The sequence below is a fragment of the Anomaloglossus baeobatrachus genome, chromosome 1 (genome assembly GCF_048569485.1).
Source record: "Anomaloglossus baeobatrachus isolate aAnoBae1 chromosome 1, aAnoBae1.hap1, whole genome shotgun sequence".
NCBI lineage: Eukaryota > Metazoa > Chordata > Amphibia > Anura > Aromobatidae > Anomaloglossus > Anomaloglossus baeobatrachus.
In genome coordinates, this window is record NC_134353.1 from 263,247,992 (window position 1) to 263,274,780 (window position 26,789).

Below are 26,789 nucleotides of genomic sequence, written 5' to 3' on the forward strand. Positions count from 1 at the left end.
GGGAAGCTCCCCAGTACTGGGCTTGCAAGCTCCCCTTTCTGGCCTGGAGTAGAAAGTGTTGAGTGCTGGCATACCTAGCATGGGAGACCCCCCTTGCTTCCAGGCATAGTATCACCAACTGTGAAGAGGGCAATGTTACTGTGGCAACCAGACCACTGGGGTGCCACACATTAGTAGCTCATGTTTGATAAAACACGAAAACTGGAAAATGGCCCAGTTAAAGAGAGGCAGTATTTATCTTCTCTCTACAAAATATTTTCTCTAATTATCAAATCTGGCCATACAATTGGCCCACCATAGCACAAAAGGATCTTTCCATGGGCATAGACTGACACAATTGCTGGCCCAAAGGTCCAGCAGAAGACAACCCTATTTAGAGTTAAATTTGGGGCTAATATTCTTTTTTGTGGTATCAAAAATATCCTATTACATCTCTGCATGTATAAATAAATTAACAACAGGGTGTTATCTGTTGGGGTGTGCCCCAAAACTCTGACATTGTCCAATCAGTGGTGACCATGTATGGACATGCCCAAGAGGAATGGTAACACCTTATAGTCAATTTAGTAACACAGGAACAGAACACTACTTATGAGAAAAAGCCTTCAGAATTGTGTCTGCATCGGGAATACAAACATTTGCTAAAACCAAAAGACAAATCACAAGAGCAGATAGGTTCTCTTTAAAGAAGTAGCTCCAATTCCTTTTTTATGACGTGTCAATTGAAGACCCCAACAAATAAACCTCACACCACAAAAATCGAGATTTTTATTAGAAGCTCCAAAGAATAGCTCCAACCGATGGCATAGGTTTCAGTATTGTCCTTTATGGTCAGCAGTACCGAACAATTCTATCAATCTTATCAAGTCATCTACTGACCTTTATTTTTTCGTTCTCATTTGTAAACAATTCTAATTTAAAAATATATGTAATTTATTATGTTCCTAAGCATATCCGCAAGATGGCAAATTAGATCAGACAGGCTTAGGAATTTCTAATTTCCTGTGGCATCTCTGCCAGCAGAACACAAACATTTTAGTTCTTGGCAGTTGATCATCTACCTCTCAGACCCTTTAGACTGGTAAAAAAAAAAAAGTGTGTAAGTAGCTATGTATACACATGACTTCCAATCTTTGCAATATTAATGTAATGCTATCTACCGTATATACCTATCCGTGCGTGCAATGGACCAAGAGCTGCAGGTTTGGAGAACACAAGGGTTTCCACTAATTTGCTGGTGGCTTGTACAGATACGCCATGTCATCACATTGTCATTTCCTTAATTTAGATTCTTCTCTCCAACTGTTCTGCGCGGCGGCTAACAATAACACTGGCTCATAGCTGCAGTATATCCAGGCAGCTGCGAACTTTGAGGGATAACAATGAAGTAAGATGAACTGAGGTTCAGGGCAAAGCACTAGATGAATCTGGCAGCTACTTAATGTATAGAAGATGTGAATTATTTCATGGATAATCTCAAGTGGATCCCTTCTGCCCTTTGATCCTTTCCTGTGACTTATTATTAATAAAGTTACTGTACCGTAAGCTGCCTTCCACTCGCTGCGAACGCTGCTCGACGTGCTGCCTGCCAGTGTTTCTGCTTTGCTTGAGCTGATGCCTTGTAATAAAAACAAAAATAGATGGATGTCCAAATCAGATTAGGCATGAAAGTGGTGGAAAAGTTCACTGCTAATAATGCTGTACTGTATGGATGTCATTATGCAGTCCTGCACATAACCAATCATTTGAAAAACAAGGCAGGTAACAACAATATGATCTCTATAGCCTTTGGTATATAGGAAATAAGCAACAGGCTGATCTTTGAAACCTCATTTTGGAATCCAAAGAATAAATTAAAGTGGCTGACGATGATGACTTCCACTTTTCTTCATGATGATACAAGTAAGGCTCTGTTCACACCATGCTAAAAGCCTTCTATTGGAGAATCACTTGATATAACACCAACATATCCCACAAAATAGACATAAAGTAGTAAACATTGGTAGTAGGACATCATTGTAAAAAAAAAAGTATTTTCTTACTGTAGGTAGACTGCTTCACTATTTCATCAATACATTGACACTCCTTATGCATATACCAGAATAACCCAGACCCCCCCCTCCCAAAAAAAAAAACCATTGAATGCTGGTCACACATATGGCGCTCATTTAACTTTGATGCTCAAAGTGGCCACCGTCAGCTGCAATGCACATCTGGACTCTGGACAGCATACTGTATCTTGCTGCACGTTGTGCAATATGGTAGGTGACACGTTTGCACAAGCATCTGTAATACGTCGTCGTAGGTCCTGCAATGTTGGTGGAGGGGTCGCATACACCTGATGTTTGATGTGACCTCACAGAAAAGTCCAATGGGGTCAGGTCAGGTGAGCGTGGAGGCCACTCCACGCAGCCACCATACCCAATGACTTGTAGGAAGGTCTCCATGAGGTTTCGCTTCATGTCGCTTCAGCCTTGTGAGTTTTACACGTTCTAATCATTGCATTTCTGTATGCAAAATGTCGATTCGTATTGAATTGATGATGCCCTACAACTTTGTAATTCATTTTTTATCTCCATCTCGTTTAGTTTTCGAGATAAAAATACTAACTCAGTTGTTTTCCACCAGGTGGCGCTATAGGTGGTTTCATTGCAGAGCACATGGCTACTTTACAATACCTAGACACCACTTTGATGCCTATAGCTGCCGCCGTTCTCAAGTTAATGGCGGTGGACAGGATATGGGTGGACACACTGTATACTAGTATGGGGTACATATATATCAAGATGGGGGACATATGTACCAGGATGTGGCTCAGGATATATATACACCAGAATGGGGTTTAGGATGGGAGACATATATAACAGGATGGGGGACATTTACCTGAATGGGGAGCATATATACCAGGATGGGGACATATATGTCCAGGATGGAGGACATACTGCACATACCAGAATAGGGGAAATACAGTATATAGCAGGATGGGGGACTTAGTTATTAGGACGGGGGACATATATGCCAGGTTTGGGGATATATATACCAGGATGGAGGACATATTTACCAGGATGGGGGACATATTTACCAGGAAGAGGCCGTGGATGGGGGACATTAGTATAGGATGGGGGACATTACTCGATAATGAATGGGGAGGGGGGCAACTCATATGTTTTTATAGGACTTAGAATGCTACAAGGACACAAACATCTGACCAACTTGCGGGGAACAGGTTGGGGGGGCAAGTCCAAATTTTGTACCAGGGCCCATTGGATTCTAGTTACGTCACTGAATTGGCATATTGACAAAACATAAGAAAACATATAACATGTATAAAATATTAAATAAGATCATTTGGAGACTACAAAAAAAAAGAAGCAAGGCATTATGGATAAATGACAGTGCTCTTCTAACCCTTTGAGCTGACCAATTGGGCATTCATGTCAACCAATCACCATTTCCCAGCTCTGACTATATAATTATAGCTTTTAGTACCCAGGTAAAAGTGGCACAGAGAAACGTGATCATCACACAGGTTGCTCAAGCAGCTTTGTGCTAAGAAGCAATATCTGCATGTTTAGAAGCATAGATCTAGTGTAAAGTCTCTTTCTCTCTGCACCACTTGCTTTCCTGTCCTGTTACATTCATTATGTCATCGAATATGTCAGCTAGGATATGTTTTCTGAAACAGAAATGAGCGAGGTTGCAGAGGTCTATATACAACATGTCTGTACAGCTGATGGAGACGTAATGTTTTCCGTAAAAACGCTTAGCAGCAAATACAGTCATCCAACTCAAGATAGTTAAGATAACTCTGACGTGATGGTCAAATTAGGAACAGATGGAGGAAGTGAGGGATTATTAAGATGTTATATTCCTGAAATTCAATCAATACATGCCAGTCCTCAGTAGGAATCTATATCAATTTGCTTTCAATGCTGGCTGCTCATTTTTGTAGACTTCAGAGTTAACGTTTTCAAGCTGTAGACCAATATCTAAATGGTCTATTAATTAAATATATATAAATATATATATATTGGGAGTAATTGATGGTATTCTTGCCATTATTTTACAAATTGTATTAATGTATTATCCATCTCAGACAATCCCTGTTTTCAGGAGGGTACTTCAGTGATGACTCTTACAAGTCTTATAAGTCCCGCTTTGTGGGCAAATCTAAAGACCCCCAAACACAATAGATAGCTGTCGTCCAAACAGTGTTTTGCCTGATCATTGTGCCAACAGTTTATGAATCTCTCCATCTACTATCCAATGCCAAGGAGCTTTCAGCTCAGTGTACAAAATATTAACGTGTCAGGTGCCCATTCTAGCTCTTTGGTTAATAGATCCGGGTCCTGAATAGATCATTCAACTGTATAAACTCAGAAGTGTTTTAGAGTTGATATAAAACTGCCCATAGACATGTATGGGTGATTTTCATCTGTTACTCAGATCAAAAATCAATCCACCTCCATGATTTTTTTTTCACACATATGCACACAAAACGCAAAAAGAAGCAGACATCATCATAGACCAGTGATGGCGAACCTATGGCACGCATGCCACACTGGGCACGCAGAGCCCTTTGTGCCGGCACGCGCGCTGTCGCCACACTGAGCCACTTTGTACTGTCGGTGTGGTCGCGGCGACAGTACAAACTGGTGTTGGAGCGGAGGAGACATTTCTTCTGCCTCTGACACGCCTCCTCTCCTGGGCCGCGGGCCTGTTGCCTAGGAGACGGAAGAGCATCAGTAGGCGGCGCCGGCGTCCTGTGGGCACGCGGGATCTTTCTGAACTGACTGAGGGCGGCGCGCAGCGGAGGAGCAGAGGCTGCAAGGTGAGTTTTTTTTTTATTTTCAAGCTGTGTGCGGCTGTGCCAAGACGGGGGCAAACCCAGAGCACGGGGGTAAAACCAGAGCACGGGGGCAAACCCAGAGCACGGGGGCAAACCCAGAGCATGGGGGTAAAACCAGAGCACGGGGGCAAACCCAGAGCAAAGGGCAAACCCAGAGCACGGGGCAGAACCAGAGCACGGGGGTAAAACCAGAGCACGGGGGCAAACCCAGAGCACGGGGGAAAACCCAGAGCACGGGGGCAAACATTCAGAGCACGGGGGCAAACCCAGAGCACGGGGGTAAAACCAGAGCACGGGGGCAAACCCAGAGCACGGGGGTAAACCCAGAGCACGGGGGTAAAACCAGAGCACGGGGGCAAACCCAGAGCACGGGGGTAAAACCAGAGCACGGGGGCAAACCCAGAGCACGGGGGTAAAACCAGAGCACGGGGGAAAACCCAGAGCACGGGGGTAGAACCAGAGCACGGGGGCAAACCCAGAGCACGGGGCAAACCCAGAGCATGGGGGTAAAACCAGAGCACGGGGGCAAACCCAGAGCACGGGGGCAAACCCAGAGCATGGGGCAAAACCAGAGCACGGGGGTAAAACCAGAGCACGGGGGCAAACCCAGAGCACGGGGGCAAACATTCAGAGCACGGGGGCAAACCCAGAGCACGGGGGTAAAACCAGAGCACGGGGGCAAACCCAGAGCACGGGGGTAGAACCAGAGCACGGGGGCAAACCCAGAGCACGGGGCAAACCCAGAGCATGGGGGTAAAACCAGAGCACGGGGGCAAACCCAGAGCACGGGGGCAAACCCAGAGCATGGGGCAAAACCAGAGCACGGGGGTAAAACCAGAGCACGGGGGCAAACCCAGAGCACGGGGGCAAACCCAGAGCACGGGGGCAAACATACAGAGCACGGGGGCAAACCCAGAGCACGGGGGTAAAACCAGAGCACGGGGGCAAACCCAGAGCACGGGGGTAAAACCAGAGCACGGGGGCAAACCCAGAGCACGGGGGTAGAACCAGAGCACGGGGGCAAACCCAGAGCACGGGGGCAAACCCAGAGCATGGGGGTAAAACCAGAGCACGGGGGCAAACCCAGAGCACGGGGGCAAACCCAGAGCATGGGGGTAAAACCAGAGCATGGGGGCAAACCCAGAGCACGGGGGTAAAACCAGAGCACGGGGGCAAACCCAGAGCACGGGGGTAGAACCAGAGCACGGGGGCAAACCCAGAGCACGGGGGCAAACCCAGAGCATGGGGGTAAAACCAGAGCACGGGGGCAAACCCAGAGCACGGGGGCAAACCCAGAGCATGGGGCAAAACCAGAGCACGGGGGTAAAACCAGAGCACGGGGGCAAACCCAGAGCACGGGGGCAAACATACAGAGCACGGGGGCAAACCCAGAGCACGGGGGAAAACCCAGAGCACGGGGGTAAAACCAGAGCACAGGGGCAAACCCAGAGCACGGGGGTAAACCCAGAGCACGGGGGTAAAACCAGAGCACGGGGGCAAACCCAGAGCACGGGGGGAAAACCAGAGCACGGGGGGGAAAACCAGAGCACGGGGGAAAACCCAGAGCACGGGGGCAAACCCAGAGCACGGGGGTAAAACCAGAGCACGGGGGCAAACCCAGAGCACGGGGGCAAACCCAGAGCATGGGGGAAAACATACAGAGCACGGGGGCAAACCCAGAGCACGAGGGCAAACCCAGAGCACGGGGGTAAAACCATAGCACGGGAGCAAACCCAGAGCACGGGAGCAAACCCAGAGCACGGGGGTAAACCCAGAGCACGGGGGTAAAACCAGAGCACGGGGGCAAAACCAGAGCACGGGGGCAAAACCAGAGCACGGGGGCAAACCCAGAGCACGGGGGTAAACCCAGAGTACGGGGGTAAAACCAGAGCACGGGGCATACAGACAGAGCACGGAGCATACAGACAGAGCCCGGGGGCAAAGAGCACGGGCATACAGACAGAGCGTGGGGCATACAGACAGAGCACGGGGCATATAGACAGAGCACGGGGCATACAGAGCACGGGGCAAACATTTAGAGCACGGGACAAACATGGCTGCAAGGATGGAGAGAAACGTGCAAACATGGGGGAAAACATGACTGTAAAGATGGGGGGAAACATGACTGTAAAGATGGGGGGGGGGGGAATGACTGTAAAGATGGGGGGAAACATGACTGTAAAGATGGGGGGACACATGACTGTAAAGATGGGAGGAAACATGACTGTAAAGATGGGAGGAAACATGACTGTAAAGATAGGAGGAAACATGACTGTAAAGATGGGGGGAAACATGACTGCAAAGATGGGGGGAAACATGACTGCAAGGATGGGGGAAACATGCCAGGATGGGGTACATTTACCAGGATGGGGGATACATTTACCAGGATGGGGGGAAACATGAAAGGATGGGGGTACATGAACATGCCAGGATGAGGAAAATTGCCAGGATGGGGAACATTTAGCAGGAAGTGTGACATTTATCAGGATGGGGTATATTTTTCCAGGATGGGGTACGTTTACCAGGAAAGGGGACATTTACCAGGATAAGGGAACATGCCTGGATGAGGTACATTTACCAGGAATGAGGTACATGCCTGGATGGGGTACATTTACCAGGATGGGGTCATTTAACAGCATGGGGGAACATGCCAGGTTGGCATACATTTACAATGATGGGGTACATTTACCAGGATGGGGTTTATTTACCAGAATGAGGAATATTTACCAGGATGGGGTACATTTACCAGGATGGGGTACATTTACCAGGATGAGGAATATTTACCAGGATGGGGCCAAATATACCAGAATGTAGGAAATATATATCAGGATGGGGGACATGTTTACCAGGAAGTGGCCAGGAAGGGGGACATAACTACACAATGAAAGGGGAGGGGAGCGACTCATACGTTTTTATGGGTTTTCAGGATGTTCAGACTTTGAAATGTAGATGTGGATTACAGGGTGATATCTGATTACATTCCATGCTAAAATCCCTTGTGTCTAATATGCTGCAATTTTTTTCCAGAAAGATCAATCCAACTGCTGTGTCTGGAAAGGGCAGGGGCTCAGCTCCAATGTGTGGTAAGCATGAGCATGATGCCCCCTGCTGAAAAGAAGAGAAGACTGCAAAGGTAAGGTTACAATCAACTATTTACATAATAGGATTGGTTGGCACTTCGGAAAATAAAATGGGGTTAGGGCTACAGTTTGGGCACTCGGCCTGTGAAAGGTTCGCCATGACTGCCATAGACCATAATAAGAAATACGGACATGTACATGAAAAACAGACGTCTGAATTAGGGCCTACAATGGATTTACGTACTATTCAGCTAAGCAAAAGCTAAAGTCACACTAGTGTTATAATATTACTAGGAAGTTTAATGCTGGTGAATGGCACAACTGATGCACAATATTTCAATGGATTTAACAAAGGGTTCACATAGAGTAGGCATGCCATTCCAGCATATAGAACATGGCATTTGGCACTTCGTATGGACTTCACAGCTAATTTAGCTTTGAAGACAGCTTATGGGGTGTCTGTTCTGGTGACAAGTTTCCTATAAAATAAGAATCAACAGATTCAAAATTGTATGTACTGTAATATACCTGGAATTTATATAAAGTGTAGTCACCTGTAATAGTATACTGCAACAAAAACAAGTCCGAAAACAAGAAGGAGAACAACCAATGAAACACTAATGGTGACATTGCGGATCTTGGACTGTGTAGTACGTCTCTCCCACCAGTTCTGGTCATCAGTCTGACATCGCTCTCCAAAATATCCTGCAATACAACTGAAAGACATACACAAACTATTATATACATATAGATACCGGTCTGGCATGTCAGTCTGCAGAAGGACAACATTGGTGGATATTTAGGCCACGTCTTGAGTATTTGGTGAGTTTTTTTCCCTCAGTATTTGTAACTCAAAACCAGGAGTGGAACAATCCCAGGAAAATTATAATAGAAACACAGCACCACTTCTGTATTTTTTACCCACTCCTGGTTTTGGCTACAAATATTGAGGTAAAAACTCTTCAAATACTCAACCTCTGCTCATGGACTAATTGTGCAATATTCATTTTATTTCCTTTGCATGTCATTTTTCAGAGAATAACAATGACAAGACAATGACAAGACATCCCTAACAAAGTAATAGTAACCTACACATTGTTTTTTTTATTAATGCAGGATCCATGTGAAATAATTCCTCGCTATAAGAACTAATTAAAATAATATAATCAGCCTTCTCGTCAAGCCTGAAGCATTTTGTTAAGTAAGACAACAGTGCTACCTACTGGTCACTTTGAGCATTTATAAAAAAAAAGTTCCTAAAATAATATTTGAAGGAAAATCAAGGGTTAAATTTAAAATAATAATAATAATAATAATAATAATAATAATAATAATACTTTTTAAATAAACTGAGGTCACATACAGATCTAGAAACTTTGGAAAAACAGAATCACAAAGTTACGTATTATGTTTAGTTACATCCTTAGTGCTGTGGCTAGTAACCAGTCGTATGAGCATTTGCCATTCAGGAATCTAAAATATGAGTATGATTGGATTAAGGCCTCTATAATAGCAAATTAGACACTAGAATTAGTGACTTACTGATGTCTTGTATTTAATTTTTGGTTAATAATTATTTTTCAGTTTCACTATTTTCTTAATTGATTTTAGGACCAATCATCATCATCATCCCCATAACTGTATACTAGTAATTTGCAGAACTTACACACAACCATAGTCATCCAGGTCTGGGAAGTATCTGCACGTGCCATGGAAGCAGAAGTGATCATGGGACTCAGGACATTCCTGTGTGTGACTCTTTCCAGATGTGTCGTTTACTGTCATATCAACAGTGCTGGTAGTTGTAAATGAGTCTGAAAAATGATCCATATACATGTAGGTTATACAACATAATAAAACAATGTGTTTCTGCACATACTACAATACTGTTTAAAAAAATTGCTATTTAAATAAATTCCTATATGCCTTTAACTGTCAACTTATACTTGTATTACCTATCAATATAGTAAATTATATTTTCAGCTGTCTTATTAAATTGTCAGAAACCTATACTAAGATAATACATAATCTTGAGCTCCTACAGCGGGACATCTCCCCAAATTCAGGGACTATGCCACGCCTATACTATGTATTCTTAGTGTAAACCAGCTCAAATCGGCTGCTTAGCATTCAGAAAGACAGGGAAGACAGCAATTTGTGTATCCTCTTCTTAGTAGCCCTAGTATTTACAAAATTAGATCTGATAGACAGGGTGGACAGCTGTGTGAGCGGCCTCTTCTCACCTCAGCACGCCTTATATCTACCATATTAGATCAGATACACAGGGTGGACAGCTGTGTAAGCAGCCTCTTTTCACCTCAGCACTCCTGATATCTACAGTATTATATCAGATAGACAGGGTGGACAGCAGTGTGAGTGGCCTCTTCTCACCTCAGCACTCCTGATATCTACCATATTAGAGCAGATAGACAGGGTGGACAGGAGTGTGAGCAACTTCTTCCCACCCCAGCACTCCTGATATCTACCATATTAGAGCAGATAGACAGGGTGGACAGGAGTGTGAGCAACTTCTTCCCACCGCAGCACTCCTGATATCTACAGTATTATATCAGATAGACAGGGTGGACAGCAGTGTGAGTGGCCTCTTCTCACCTCAGCACTCCTGATATCTACCATATTAGAGCAGATAGACAGGGTGGACAGGAGTGTGAGCAACTTCTTCTCACCGCAGCACTCCTGATATCTATAGTATTAGATCTGATAGACAGGGTGGACAACAGAGTGAGCGGCCTCTTCTCACCTCAGCACGCCTTATATCTACCATATTAGAGCAGATAGACAGGGTGGACAGGAGTGTGAGCAACTTCTTCTCATCGGAGCACTCCTGATATCTATAGTATTAGATCAAATAGACAGGGTGGACAGCAGTGTGAGCAGCCTCTTCTCAGCACTAGTGATGAGCAAGCACTACTATGCTTGGGTGGCCATTACTTATAATGAGCAGGTCGGATGCTCAGACGCCTCATTGGAAGATCTTCGAAAAAAATGCTTCAGTTTCCCATTGACTTACATTACACTCGGTACACCAGTTGAGCCCGAGCACCCAACCTGCTTGTTTCAAGTACCGAGCAACTGAGCATGGTAGTGCTCGCTTATCACTACTCAATGCCCCTGGGATTTCTAGTATTAGGTCAGAATATCCCCCAGAAGCTGATGTTTGTATTTCCTACTGCCCATGCTCACAGGCACCTGTCAAATTAACTTGCTATGGGCTCACTTATAGAAGTGTATAAATCGGAAGAGTGCAATCCAATTAAAAAAAGGGATTGCACTCGAATCCATGTTATTCAATGAGACTATGCAGATTTGTGATTTTTTTCTTGGCCATATTTGGCTTAAGAAGAAAATCACAGCATGCTATGAGTGGATGTGGAACTAGAACGAAACTCATCTATTTCAGTCTATGGGTGCAATAAGATAATCGGATGCCATGTGGACAATGCTAATGACATCTGTTTTTTAAGAACACATTAACATTCTGTAGCATAGGTTAGTATAAATGATCCTGTAAATGACTGTAAATGAATAATAGCTGCTGGGAAAAAAACGGATAGCACACGAACAGCACGCGGACAGCACATGGATGGCAACCTCGAAAAAATTGTCCTACTTTTCAGGATGAAAATCGGACCAATTTTTTTACACTTGTGGGACACAGCCTAGGACAGATTTCTGTCAGTATATCAAGATGGTGACCGTTTTAATGTTTAATAAAGATTATCGCTTTAGATAAAACAACTGTGACTTGCTAATTATTGGCAGCCTTTGCAATTTGGACTTTATATAGCGTCAACTTTATAATAATGTAATCTTTATTGTTTCAAAGCTATTAAATGGCTGGGTTTTTAGAGATTAATAAAATTCAATGTTATTCCTTTTTATAGACAAAAGCAGAAACCTCATAATTTCTAACAGTATCGAAAAACGAGAGAAGGTTAAAGTACAGAACGCTACATAATGCAAACACAATCACATCTCATCTTCTTCCTGAAAATGTGTTAGAATTATGCAGCTCAATATACATAAAACATATACATAATTAATACTGATTAGACTGCACTTAGTACATACAAGACACACTCCGAGCTGAAGACAGAGCTCTAGACATCGAAGCGGTTACACTAAGTGCATGGAATTATTGAGAGGACATAAATAGAGATAACAAAGCCACAAAGATGGAGAAAATAGTTCTATGATCATTGAACAAAAGAAAGACTATGTCTATAAAATAATAGATGTGTATTAAATTAGATTACTCCCTTTTAAAGGGAACCTGTTAGGCCCCCTGTGCACCCCAACCCAGCAGCATTGATACCTGTATCCCCAAATTCCCTGCCTAGCCAGCCCTGTATAGCGCTATTCACTAATGAATGTTCAAAAAAACTACTTATAAATGTCACTTTTTCTATGGTAATTAGGACCTTGACTAGTTCCCGGGGCGTTAGCTCCCCAGACTACTCAGCCTTCTTTCCATGTTATCACGCCCTCATGGGTGTGACAACATGATTTCCACAAGCTCGAGTCAACTCCAGCTCCTGGAAATCTTGCGCATGCGCACGGCTTATTTCATCAACATCAGTGCACCTCAGAAGCAGGTTGGACGCTTCCCTTCTTTATTAAGTACCCTGCGCATAACCAGAAGTTCAGAAGATGTGTACGTGTGCCGTATTCTGAACATCTGGTCATGCGCAGTGCACCCAATGAAGTTGACAAGCGTACACCTGGCTTCAAAGGCACACTGAGGCGGCTGAAATGATCCACGTGCATACACGAGATTTCCAACAGCTGGCAGTGACGCCAGCTTGTGGAAATCTTGTTATCAAACCCACAAAGGCGTGATAACATGGAAGGAGGGCTGACTAGTCAATGCTCTAATTGGCATAGGGCTAGCAGGTTTATAACAATTTTTTTTAACCTCTGCATGACACACGATGTACTGGGTACATCATGGATCGTGTGAGGTTAATCCCCGCCAATCTGCACACATATCAGCTGATTTCAACAGCTGACATGGGTGCCTGCCAGGCGCAAGTGGAATCGCATTCCACCCTCGCCTATTAACCCCTTACATCTCGCTGTCAAAATCTGACTGCGAGATGTATCAGCATGCCGCTGTAAGCATAACTTTCCCACCCCATCGGAAGTCACGTGACATGATCACGAGACTTCTGGTGGTTGACATGGTAGCACAGGGTCATGTGATGACCCCTGTAGCTATCATGAGTCACTTTCTCCCACTGCCGGCAGACTGCCGTGTGTGAGAGTAAAGCAGCTTTTCTCCAGATCTCAGCTGTGTAGCTGTGATCTGGAAAAATGGAAGAGCGATCAGACTGCTGATTGTTATAGTCCCATAAGGAGGTTAGTAAAATAAAAAAAAAGTTTTAAATTAAAAAAAAAATAAAAAAAAATAAAAGTTCAACTCATCCCCCATTCTGCCCATTGAAAATTAAAGGGTTAAAAAAATAAAAAAATATACACAAGTTTGGTATCACCACATTCATAAATGCCCAATCTATCAAAATATAAAATCAATTAATCTGATTGGTAAATGACATAGCGGCAAAAAAATTCAAAACACCAAAATTACATTTTTTGGTCGCCGCAAATTTTGCGCAAAATGCAACAACAGGCGATCAAAATGTAGTATATGCGCAAAAATGGTACTGTTCAAAACATCAGCTCAAGACTCAAAAAATAAGTATTCACTGAGCCATAGATCCTGAAAAATGAGAACACTATGGGTTTCAGAAAATGGCGCAAAAAGTGTGCCACTTTTTTTGGACAGACTTGTGAGGTTTTTTTAACCCCTTAGGTAAAAGTAAACTTATACATGTTTGGTGTCTACAAACTCGTACCGACTTGGGACATCACACCAACACATCAGAAGTTTCATATCATATAGTGAATGCAGTGAATAAAATATCCCAAAAACTATTGTGCAATCCACTTTTTTTGCAGTTTTTCCACACATAATTGTTTTTTGCTGTTTTCCAGTACACTATATGGTAAAACTTATGGTTTCATTTAAAAGCACAGCTTGTCCTGCAAAAAATAAGCCCTTATAGGGCAATATTGACAGACAAATAAAAAAGTTATGGCTCTCGGAAGGAGAGGAAAAAAAAATGGAAAACGCCCAGGGGTGAGCGGTTAAACATTCATACTAGTGAATAGTATTATACAGGGCTGGTTAGGCATGGAATTTGGGCATACAGCTATGAATGCTGTTGGGTTGGAGGACATAGGTCACCTGACAGGTTCCATTTAAATGGAATACACTGTATGTGTAGCCAGACAATGGCAATCCATGTCATGCATGGACAAACCGGATGAGTTCTCCATTCCACATCACAGAGGAAGTTTAGGATGTTCCCTCCCTGACAATATGTTATAATTCCTTAAAGGAACATGTTTTGTCTTCATGAGACAACACCTTTACCTTTATTTTGATTTTGGAGTCTTAGATTTCTCAAATAAAGCCCCTAATAGATTATTTTACCTGACAAGGTGAAAGTAGCACAATTCTATATATTTTTGCGATCGGTCCACAAAAAAACGACATGTTACAAAGCACATTCACTGTTATGGTCCATAATCTATCTGTAGCAATAACAGATAGGTAGTGTACCGTCCCGTGCTCGGCAGCCTAGCCTCTCGGATCCGGACCTTCAGTGGGTGGCTTGAGGATCTTCGGACCCGGGGGTCCTGCAGTCACGTCAATCAAAAAGGGGTTTGCGGTTTGGGGACGTATGTGTACGGCTGGAGCCGTGTTAAGTTTGTGACGCCACGTACGGGATGTGGTGAAGGTGGACACCACCGCTGCAGTTACGGGGCACCCGGGGGAGATGTTGCGCAGCAAATTGTTAACGCCTCCGTGGGCAGGGATGGTGGCTCCGGGACCCGTTGGGGGTGTTTGGCGGTGCAGGGAGATGGGTGGCCAGAGGGCACTGATGTACTCACTATAAGTAAACACACGAGTCTCTGGTAAACCAAAGTGATGGTGGTCAGCGCCCACAGCCGGCTGCAGTCTGGTCCCATACCTGGTTGGTGGTCTCTTTCTCCTGCACCTGTTTGTGATGGTGGACTACCTGCGCTTGCAACTTCAGGAGACTGCTCCCGGCTTGTGGTTGCCTGAAGAGCCCTTTTGCACGCAGACGCTGGCCCGTGGGATCTCTGTGCTATGGTGGTGGCTTTATATCCCCCTCGCTGGGCTGTTGTCTTCAGTCGGGACTTTGGATGGGACAGGACCTTTAGTCCTGGCCGCAATCAGTTAATTAGCTAGCCCCCAGTAGCTTCTGGACCTAGCTTCAGGGTCTGAGTGCCCCCCTTTGTGCTCCGGTTTCCGAGTCGGTTGCCCGGGTCGGTACCGGCGGGCCACTACCCTGTCCCGGTCCACCACGGTTCCACCGAGCTGTCTTCCCGACTCCTGCAGACAGAGACCGCCGTCTGCCTCCTAGCCAGCAGTACCAGGGCTCCTACGCTGGCACCGGTTCAATTTGGGTCCTTCCTCTGCTGGAGCTGCACACAGCTCCAGCCCACACACCTCTCCACTTGACCTCTAGACTTGAACTCTGGAACAGAACTAAACTTTCCCGCCTCAGGCTGTCTGAGACTCCTTGGTGGGCGTCTTACAACTGCCTGGTTCCGCCCCCCTGGTGTGTTCATCAAGCACTGAGGGGGTGACTAGGGTTTTATGTGTTTGGCTGCTGTCACCTGTTAGGGAACGGTGTAGTGCGGGGCCCTATCTGTGACTACCTGGCCCGGCCACGGCGTCACACTACCCCTTGGTTAACCACAGACCGTCCGCGGGCTGTCCGACCACCACCGGTTTATTTTTGCTTTAACTGAAAAAGATAAGAACTTATTTACAATTATAATAGCTTTGATACAATCAAGCATATTTGTGGATTTCTTCCCTTATGGGAGGTAGGTTACTTAAACGTTGCAATATAAATCATTTTTATTAACCGGGTACGGGACGGAACCGGGTCCTTTCCATTTTGTCCACCCAAGCAAACCTAGCCCTGATGCTGCCTCTAAAAACCAGGTCAGCACCCCTTTTTCCCAGTCCAGGAAACGGGTTCGGGTCCGGGTGTTGCCCACACGGGCCGGGTAATAAGTTCCTTACCCGGCAGTCTCTCTCAGAGACCCCACGTTCAGGGGACCCCTGACCTGGAGGGTAGTCACCGGTCTGCATGGTGACGGGACCTCAGCCTAAAATTTCACACAGGCCCTTCCTCCAACCAGCCTCTTCGGAGACTGCAGGACAATGAAAAGGGTGGTCAGGGACTATCTACAAGGCCCAAAAGCTTTTTGGTGGCCTGCAAGTTCTCAGCCTTGTCTTTTTGTATAAATGGGGGTAAAACAACGGGAAGTCAACAGGGTCCCAACGGGGACAGGCAGAGAGGTAGCCGGGAACCGCTACCTATTCAGCAGTCTTCTTCATCATCAATGGTACTGTATGGCGGGGGAGGGGTATGGGCGCGCCTCCGGGCACTGCGGCTCACCCTCCACTTAACATCAAGGACGAACCATCCCCTCTCCCCGCAATACCGGGTGTAAGTAACCAACTCACCTGGTTCCAGGTCCCGGTCTGGGTTGCCCATTTGAAGGTGGGCATAGACATCCCTCTGGGACACAAAGATCTCCACGTCCAGGTCCGGCTCGAAAATGAACCCCCATCCGTGCCTGGGGTCGAAGTGCCGGACCTGGCCTTCGTGCGTCGGGCCCCGCACCCGGAAGGTGGCATTCCTCAGATTATCTTTTTCTTGGATGGTCTGGGCCAGCACCTCCGCTTTTCTCTTCTCGCAGGCTGCTATCTCCCAGCCCAGCTGGCGCTGCTGCCGCACCCAGTACGGAGTGTCTGACTGCTCCGGCTCACTCTGCGCGGGGGTCGGGCCCAGCCGGAGCTTCCTCGTGTCGGCTACGACCGACACCCTCCTTGGGGAACCCCGCTGTGTCACGGCCGGCTCTGCTGTTTGGCAGAGGCACCCCGCGGTGCCTCAGCCGAGGTCTGGGTTTCGGGAGCGGCCAGTTTTGCCCGCTGGGCCCACTTCCGGTCATCAGCCACCTCCATCTTGGCCGGGCAGACTGCCAGGGCCTGGGCCAACTGGGGCGCGGTCTCTTCCGGGACCAGTGGGTCCACTGCGAGACAGGGTACCCTCTGGAGGCTGATCTTTTTCGGAGCTGGTGTTGGTGCCAGGGAGGCGACGGGCTGACCACTGGCGGCTTCTGCTGGCGGGTCCTCGCAGGCTGGTAGGACGGACTCCGCTGCCGGTCTTGGTGGCAGCGGACCGAGCGGGGGGGCAGCTGCAACCGGTACGGGCGGCGAGGGAGGCAATATAGAGGGCAGGGGCAGACCGGGTCCCTCAGCCTGATCGGCCGGTCCCTCGGGGACATAGGGGCGTGGGTCGCTTACCCACTCCTCTAAGGTTGCCTCCACTTCACGTGCTCGCACGGCCGCAGCCAGCTCCTCCATCTCGGCCATCCACCGCTCCATCAGGAAGCGCACCTGGGCCTGTATCCGGCGACACATCTGCGTTGTCCGTGCTTCCACCTACGCCGCTGTTCCGGGTGCGGGCTCCGGTGCTCCGGGCTTGCTGGACGGGTCAGCCATGTCGCTCTCTCGGGATCCAGGAACCAGAAGGGTGGCAGGGTCCTGGAGTCCCTGCCCTTTATCTGCTCGGTCTCATGTCGCAGAATCTTCACCCGCCCCCCTTGGTCTTTTCGTGGCACTCCTCTATCCGGCCGGTAAGTTTCGTTTTGCGACTTCCCGGCTTTGCTTTCTGGCCGTGTTCCCAGGGGGCATGGCTTCAGTTTTCGCGCTCTTTTTGCGGGGAAGAAGACTCTGATGGGAATCCTCGTGCCAAACAATGGCGGCAAGATGGCGTACCCTGAAAACTTTGCAACGGATCACCGCTGACTTCACTTCAAGGCGCACTTCCACAAGGTAAGTGGATGAATAAGTATCCTGTTCGTGACACCAGAAATTGAGGTGTACCGCCCCGTGCTCGGCAGCCAAGCCGCTTGGATCCGGACCTTCAGTGGGTGGCTCGAGGGTCCTGCGGTCACGTCAATCAAAAAGGGGTTTGCGGTTTGGGGACGTATGTGTATGGCCGGAGCCATATTAAGTTTGTGACGCCACCCACGGGATGTGGTGAAGGTGGACACCATCGCTGCAGTTACGGGGCACCCGGGGGAGATGTTACGCAGCAAGTTCATAAACCCCTCCGTGGGCAGGGATGGTGGCTCCGGGACCCGTTGGGGGTGTTTGGCGGTGCAGGGAGATGGGCGGCCAGAGGGCACTGATGTACTCACTATAAGTAAACACATGAGTCTCTGGTAAACCAAGGTGATGGTGGTCGGCGCCCGCAGCTGGCTGCAGTCTGGTCCCCCACGCAGCTGGTGGTCTCTTTCTTTCTCCTGCACCTGTTTGTGATGGTGGACTACCTGCGCTTGCAACTTCAGGAGTCCGCTCCCGGCTTGTAGTTGCCTGAGGAACCCTTTTGCCCGCAGACGCTGGCCCATGGGATCATGGTGGTGGCTTTCTATCCCCTTTGCTGGGCTGTTGTCTTCAGTCGGAACTTTGGGTGGGACAGGACCTCTAGTCCTGGCCGCAATCAGTTAATTAGCTAGCCCCCAGTAGCTTCTGGACCTAGCTTCAGGGTCTGAGTACCCCCCTTTGTGCTCCGGTTTCCGAGTCGGTTCCCCGGGTCGGTACCGCCGGGCCACTACCCTGTCCTGGTTCACCACGGTTCCACCGAGCTGTCTTCCCGGCTCCTGCAGACGGAGATCACCGTCTGCCTCCTAGCCAGCAGTACCAGGGCTCCTACCCTGGCACTGGTTCAGTTTGGGTGCTTCCTCTGCTGGAGCTGCACACAGCTCCAGCCCACACACCTCTCCACTTGACCTCTAGACTTGAACTCTGGAACAGAACTAAACTTTCCCACCTCAGGCTGTCTGAGACTCCTTGGTGGGCGTCTTCCAACCGCCTGGTTCCGCCCCCCTGGTGTGTCCATCAAGCACTGAGGGGGTGACTAGGGTTTTATGTGTTTGGCTGCTGTCACCTGTTAGGGCCCCGCACTACACCATTCCCTATCTGTGACTACCTGGCCCGGCCAGGGAGTCACAGTAGCACAGATGTAAAAAATATAATGTGTAAAACAATTTTCAGACTTTGTGTGCCGCCCCCACGCCTGTAGCAGCCGGGCTGCTTGGATCCGGACCCAGTGTGTGGCTCGAGGGATCCTCTGGACCCGGGGGTCACGCGGGCACACCAAAAAGGGGGTCGTAGTTGTACGGGCTTGGCCATATTCAGTTCGTGACGCCACCCACGGTGTGTGGTGAAAGGTGGCACCACCACTGCTGTTGTGGGACACCCCGGGGGAGATGTAATGGCATCTGGATGTTAACCCCTCCGTGGGTAGCGATGGCTGCCCCAGGGCCCAGTGGCTCTATGCAAGGGATGGCGATGGCAGGGGCCTGCGCACCCGGACGAACCAGAGGATGTTTGGTTACTCACAGTTGAATAAATCACACAAGTCTTTTGGTAAACCAAGGTGCTGGTGGCCGGTTGTACTCTGGTCCCCCACCCGGGCTGGTGATCGCCGTCTTTTCCCTCTGCACTGTTTTTGCTTGTGTTAGACTTCCTGGTATAGAATACAGGAGTCCACTTCCGGCTTGTTATGTACCTGAGGAGTCGTGCCCGCTGACGCTAACCCGTGGGACCTACCGGGCCCTGGCGGTTGCCCTATCCCTCTCTGTGGGTGGTTGTCTGCTTTTGGGACTTTGGTTGGGACAGGACCTAAAATCCTGCCCTCAATTGGTTAATTAGCTAGGCTGTTGGTTCCGGTCCTGGCTTCAGGCTCCAAGTACCCCCTCTGTGCACGGTTTCCGGGTCGGTTCTCCGGTGTCGGTACCGGCAGGCTCCAACCCTGTCCCGGTCCACCTCGGATCTCTGGCTGCCGTCTTCCCATCGCCTGCTGACGGAGACCACTGTCTGCCACCTAGCCAAGGCACCAGGGCTCCATCCCTGGCACCAGTCAACTTGAGCTTCAACAAACTTACTGTTTTCCCGCCCTGGGCTGTCTAGACCCCTAGGTGGGCGTTTCCTAACCGCCTGGTCCAGCCTACTGGTGTGCCTGTCTTGTCCTGAGGGGGGTGGCTAGGGTTTCAGATTGGCTGTATGTAACCCTGTGAGGGATAGTTACATACAGCCTGGTTTTGCCAGGGCGTCACATTTGCAATCTCACGCTAGTCATTAACATCTCTGAAATGTATTTTCTGTAATTCTCAGTTAGTTTCTTTATTTTATACTGGTCTGTCTGGTGAACGTTCCTCTTTAAATTCCCCAGTATGTGATTATGCAGAAGGAAAGTAAGTAAGACATATGAAAAGCTGATTAAATATGTAACATAATTTGGCTCCAGAATCAGATTTCTTTGGTTAACCAACGTTTCCATCTGCACTTAGGTTCCTCAGCGTCAGGCTTATCTATAATATCTCCCCATTCAGTTAGCTGACATTCCTGGAAACACACCATGGTAGGTGCAGGTGTAATTCTTTAGTGTGTTTGTATACTGAACTGGTGTGTATATTGTGTATATTAACTGATATCTGCCAGACAGTGACTTACAGTTTATGCAAGTGTCTACGATGGCAGCAGATACACTGCACGAGGTGGATATATGTTATAAGTAAAGAAGTCCTTCCAGAGGAATTATCATCTCTCCCAACCTGTCTGATATAAAAATATTGTGTTTTGCCTATGGAAAAAAATCTGAAGCTTATAATATTTATATTGCACCTCTGTTACTAATGTTACTAATATTGAAAATGTATGAATACATTAAAACAACTGGACTTTATCAATCTCCATGTCAAAGGTTGTGTTCTTACACAATGTTAAACAGCTAGTCCTGACAAGATTGTGAATATATAATAACACACTGCTTTTAGAGGGAACCTGTCACCAGATTTTATCTCATACCCCTGTGGCCACCATCAGTCAGCCCTTCTATATAGTATTCTAGAATACTGTATATAAGAGCCCAGGCTGCTCTGTATAACGTAAAAAAGAGCTATTATTATACTCACCTGAGGGACTGTAAGGGTGAGATGGGCATTGCCGCTCTCGGTCCAGCGCCTTCTTTCTTCCTTCCATCGCTGTCCTCCTTCCCAGCTCCATGTGGATGACGCGTTGTACGTCATCCACGCAGAGGCCTCCGTTGCACTCCTGCGCATGTGCACTTCCCTCTACCCTGCTGAGGGAAGATAAAAGTACTGTAATACGCAGGCAGGAAAGAAAAGTCAAAAACCGCCTGTGCATACACTCTACAATACTTTGATCTGCCCTCAGTAAGGCAGATCAAAGTGTGCTTGTTCAGGAGCGCAATGGAGATCTCTGTGTGGATGACATAGGATGCGTCATCCACATGGACTGCACAGGATAGAGTAGTCTTTTTTACGTTATACAGTACAAATCGGTTTGGGCACTTATATACAGTATTCTACAAAGCTGTATATAAAAGAGCTCGCTGGTGCTGGCCACAGGTTATAAGGGAAATCCTGGTGACAAGTGCCCTTTAAAAGTAGTAATGGAAAGTGCAACTAAAAGTGATAAAGTATCACAAACACCAGACAAACAACATAAAAAGGTTCTGGCCCTCCTATCGTCTCAAGGATTCATATAAGCCCAGAAATTGTTTGGACCTTTAACCCAAATGTAATCGGACTTCAATACCCGTCAATATAGGTGCCAATTAACATCCGTGTCCAAAAAAATGGATAATTCTTACCTCACTCCATAACAAAGATATGAATTGGTCTCACCACATATTATTTGGATGTCATCAAACGCACATATTGGGGTCACGAAATACCCCTACCTCCCGACGCGTTTCATTCAAGTATCGAACTCTTCAGGGGAGTCTCAAAAAATATATTACATCCTTTTAGGGTCCTTCAGAGACTGAACCCATATATCCGCATGACATGCTGAAAACAAATATACAATATCATAGACATCAGCATGTCAGCCCACCAAACAAATCCATAGATGAAATTGGTACATAAAAAAACTCACCAACTAGTGAGGATTCATCACATAACCACTCTGTGACGCATCTAACTTCGGTCCCAAAGGTTATGGACCCATAGCCTATACACCATGCTGGGAGATAATGTGCAACTTCATAAGATAAGAGTCAGCACATCAAAGCTGCTGTACACACAAAACAAACAAGCAATTAGGGGACTCACCATGTGGCTGGAGCGGCCGTGCTTATCGCTCTATCAAAAGAGCCACTGCACGCCGCCCAGATTTAAATATTCCCACCACGTCATATCATATGATGTAACTTCCGGTCATGTGACTAATGAACACCTCAGAATGATTATACAGTTTCCATGGTGCCCGGACAAACCATCCAGCGTCACTACCGCCCTCCGAGTCACATGACCGCATCTGAAGCATACCACGTCATATTGTCTATTAGGTTACCATGGCGCCGGGCTACACCCACCCGGTCATGTGACGCCGACAAAATCAAAACATCTATGCGGCCACACAGAAGCCAGGACCTGATACCCGGCTCCTATCAGATCACATAACCGCAGCTAAGTCCGACTATATCATACTGCTTGAGCGGCTCCCGTCGCACCGGAATTCGCCGCAGTGCACAGTGCCTGCCTCCAAATCACATGACCACAGTGGGGCTGCACCGTACAAGAAAATATATGCAGTTACCATGGTATTCAATGACGCTAGATGGTGCTGACTTACCGTTCAGAGCAAGGCATTGTCAGCTGGGTAAACCCAATCCGGCCACAAAAGTCGTCGGGTTAGATCACCCGGCGACACACCTGTCCCCAGGTTATAGAGCTGCAATTAAACCCCCTTAACAATGTTAAATATGGTTACAAAAGCTCAAAATAACACTTATGTCAACACACGCCATTCTATCACAAACGATTGCCATGATAACTCATACAATCGTCCATGAATGGTGTACATAGAATAGTGTGCGTAAAAAAACAGCAACATTTTTCCACCTCCTACCCAACAAAAATTGAAACAAAAGAGGACATATCAAAATATATTATTTTTAGGGCATATCAAAATATATTTTTATTTTTATTTTTTCTTTGTGATGGGGAGGCTGCCCCCGTTAAATAAAAACGGTGCCACCCTTAAACATCATAAAAGAATACACGGTGATTGCATACTGCATAATTACAGATCTCGGCCAAATCACCAAAAATATTTTTTTCATTCTGATACACAACTGGAGAAACATTAACTCCATAAAGATATGGTGTATCACCCAGATAAATGGGGGTATTCCCTATAGTACCATTATTTTCATAAAGCGCATAGCAGCCAATTCGAAGCAAAGGACATTAAAAATAAAAAAACAAAAAAATCAAAATCAAAAAAATCAAAACTTTTTCATATACCAGAAAATTGATGATATATAATTACCTACTCCCAGCTCCAATTCAAATTGTTGGTTTATAAGGGCATTGATCACAAAAAGTATCGAATATAACACCCTCACCCCACAGAGGAGGATGAAGACTCAAAAAAAGAAGAAGAAGAAGGAGATACCACGAACCAAGGAAGGAACTGCCATTTCCCTAGGAGTCTAACTATTAATCTCTAGCCCTACCTATCACGTGGGGGTTGGCGCCATAAAAAGAGACGGTGTGAGGGCGCCCCCACTCGGCCGACGTCTGACCCTCCTAACTAGCAAAGACCCTACATCACCACTAAATAAAGGGTGCAAATGAAAGCTCCTCATTTAGACCATTAGGGGAAAGGGTCTTTAACCAGTAAATCCAATTTGATTCTTGCTGTAGTAACCTCCTGTCCCAGTTACCTCCTCTAGGCGACGGCTTTATGTGATCAATGCCCTGAAACGCAATCACAGAAGAATCTCCATTGTGCCTACCATTGACATGTCTGGCTAGAGGAGTGTCGTTATCTAGCCTGATGTCCCTTAGATGCTCACCGATCCGTCGTCTTAGTTCTCTACGGGTTTTCCCCACATACTCTAATTTACATATACAGGTTGCTTTGTATATCACGCCCTTCGTTTTACAATTTATAAAGGACCGTATGTCATATTCCCTCTTTGTGACTTGGCTCACAAATTTTTTACCCACAGTGATGAAATTACAGGCAATACAGCCACTACATTTGTAGCAGCCTTTCAAAGCAGGCAAGGCACCAAAAGGATTATTTGGAGGAAGAAAACTATGGACCAGCCGGTCCTTTAGCGATCTTGCTTTTCTATAAGTGATGGACGGTCTGTCTGTAAGCAGACCCCCCACATCTCCATCCATTTTCAATATGGGCCAGTATTTCTCCAAGATTTCTCTTACATCTTTGGCTCCATTATTGAAAGTGGTTATGAATCTTATCACATTCCTCCCATCCTCTTTGGCCACTTTTTTAGGGGGATATAACAACTCGGTTCTTTTTACCTTACCAATGTCTGCAGCCGCCTTTTTTACCACCCACCTCGGATAGCCCCTTTCTTGAAACCTCCTCTCTAAGTCCTCTGACTGGTTCCTAAAGTGTGTTTCCTCGGAACAATTCCTACGAATCCTAGCAAACTGTCCCTTAGGAATACCTTTCTTTAGGCTTAGTGGATGATTGCTTTCCCACCGCAATAAGGAATTAGTCGAGGTAGGTTTTCGAAACGTACTTGTCACCAGAGTACCATCCGGATCCTTCTCGATTAACAAATCCAGAAAGGATAGCCTCGATCTATCCATTTCAAATGTGAAAAAAAGGCCTAAATTATTATTGTTCAGATCTCTCATGAACCTTCTCAAATCATCTTCACTGCCCTTCCAAACCATAAAAATATCATCAATGAATCTGTACCAGATTCCGATGTTACTATTCACAGATTCACATTCCTCCCTGAAGACCACCGTTTCCTCCCACCAGCCCAGGAGCAAATTGGCATAGGATGGGGCACATGGGCTCCCCATCGCTGTGCCCCTGAGCTGGTGGAAGGTGTGGCCATCAAAGGAGAAGACATTATGGGTCAGGCAGAATTCAAGAATGTCCAAGACAAATTCAGTGTGCTCCTCACACTGGATCCCCCTGGATTTGAGAAAATATTTGGCTGCAGTCAAGCCTAGGTCATGGCGTATTGATGAATATAACGACTCGACATCTATTCCAACAAGGAATGTCTCTTCCTCAAAAGATAATCCTTCTACTTTTTTAAGCAGGTCGGTTGTGTCTTGTAAATACGAACCCAAACCCACTACAAACGGTTTCAGGATGTCATCCAGGTAGATACCCAGGTTTTGCGTCAGATTATCAACACCCGATATTATAGGCCTACCCTTTAAAGGATCGACACCCTTATGAAGTTTAGGCAAACTATAAAAAGTAGCCATAACCGGATATTTAGGAAGAAGGAAATCAAATTCGGACTTGCTGATTAGATTTCTATCCAGGGCAGACAAAAGGATCATCCTCAATTCCTTGAAATACTGATGTGATGGATTAGTTTTTAACTTAACATAACCATTCTTATCCTCAAGGATGCTATAACACATCTCCAGGTATTTAGATCGATCCATCACAACAGTATTCCCCCCTTTATCGGACTGCTTGATAACTATGTCCATTGCCCTACCCAGAGTGTCAAGGCTCTCCATCTCCTTCTTGGTGAGATTAAATTTAACCCTATGATTGGGTTTCAATCTCTCCAATTCATGAGATACCAGATTTTGAAAAACATCAATTGCACTTAGGTCACTCTGGACCGGAGGCGTCTTAGTGCTTTTTAATTTGCACTCTGTAAAGGGACCTCGACCTGTCAGTTCAGGTCCCATTTCATCCAGACCATACAATAGTCTGACATCCTCTAGGATGTCATCTGGAATTCCCAAATCAGTGCATGTTTTCTTATTATCTCTAATGAAATATTTTTTCCACTTCAGTTTCCTGATGAAGAGACCTAGATCCTTGACACACTCAAAATCATTATAGTCCGTTGTAGGCACAAATTATAGACCCTTACTTAGTACGCTGAGCTCTGTTGTACTTAATTCCCTACTTGAAAGATTAACTACTTGTTGAGATCCATTGGGGTCTGATTTTGGTAGCCCCCTCGGTTCGTACGGTTCCTGAGAAAATATTCCCTTGGCTCTAAAAAATGGCTATTTTGGTATGGTTGGTGGAATCTCCCTCTTCCATTACCAAAATTCTTTTTCTTCCTACCCCTCGCTCCCATTATCCTGCTCTCAGAATCAGACACATCAGTATCAGTTGTTGAGCAGTCAGTTTCACTCGGTTTGGCAAAACGTGGCTGAGCAAAATTATAAATTTTATTTTCTCTAAAATCTTGCAGATCCCTATTATAAAATTTGTGTTTTTTATCTTTTAAATGATACTGATACTTTTCAATCGTATTCTGCAGAGTCTTTTCTTTTACCAAAAACTCTGTTTCTTTTGAAAAAGCATTAGTCATTTCTATTTGTTCTTTGAGTGCTGTTTCTAGATCTGCAAGATTTTTCTTTTCTTCATCCAGAAGTAAAGCCATGAGCCTTAGGGAGCTCTCTGTAGCTTCTTTTTCCCATCTAGTAGCTAACTCCTGGCTCCTGTAACGGTAACCAGGCTGTAGGGAGATTCTCAGGTGCCTTGGAACAATCTTATCACGTAGGTATACCTCTAAAGATTGAACCTCCCACCAAGATGCTGTCCTATTCTTGTAAATTTTTGTCAATTCTCGGAAGGCACCATTCAGAGTAGGAGTATATTTCTTTTGAACAAACGTTTTTTCTGAAAAAACATCCTTTGCCTCATTGGCCCAAGA

General features: G+C 46.3%; 1 protein-coding gene across 3 annotated transcripts in view; it reads right to left on the reverse strand.

Moving 5' to 3' along the window:
• Positions 1-26,789, reverse strand: part of EGF (epidermal growth factor) — a 298,020-nt gene that overhangs the window by 14,620 nt on the left and 256,611 nt on the right. For 2 of the 3 annotated variants that reach the window (XM_075349333.1, XM_075349340.1), the window contains exons 18-20: positions 9,596-9,743; positions 8,484-8,645; positions 1,541-1,618 (exon numbers count right to left, since the gene is read on the reverse strand). In XM_075349333.1, coding sequence (XP_075205448.1) covers positions 1,541-1,618; positions 8,484-8,645; positions 9,596-9,743 — 388 coding nt within the window. Of the gene's footprint in view, positions 1-1,540; positions 1,619-8,483; positions 8,646-9,595; positions 9,744-21,018; positions 21,210-26,789 lie in introns of those variants that run through there. The other variant, XM_075349348.1, reaches the window with a different exon arrangement.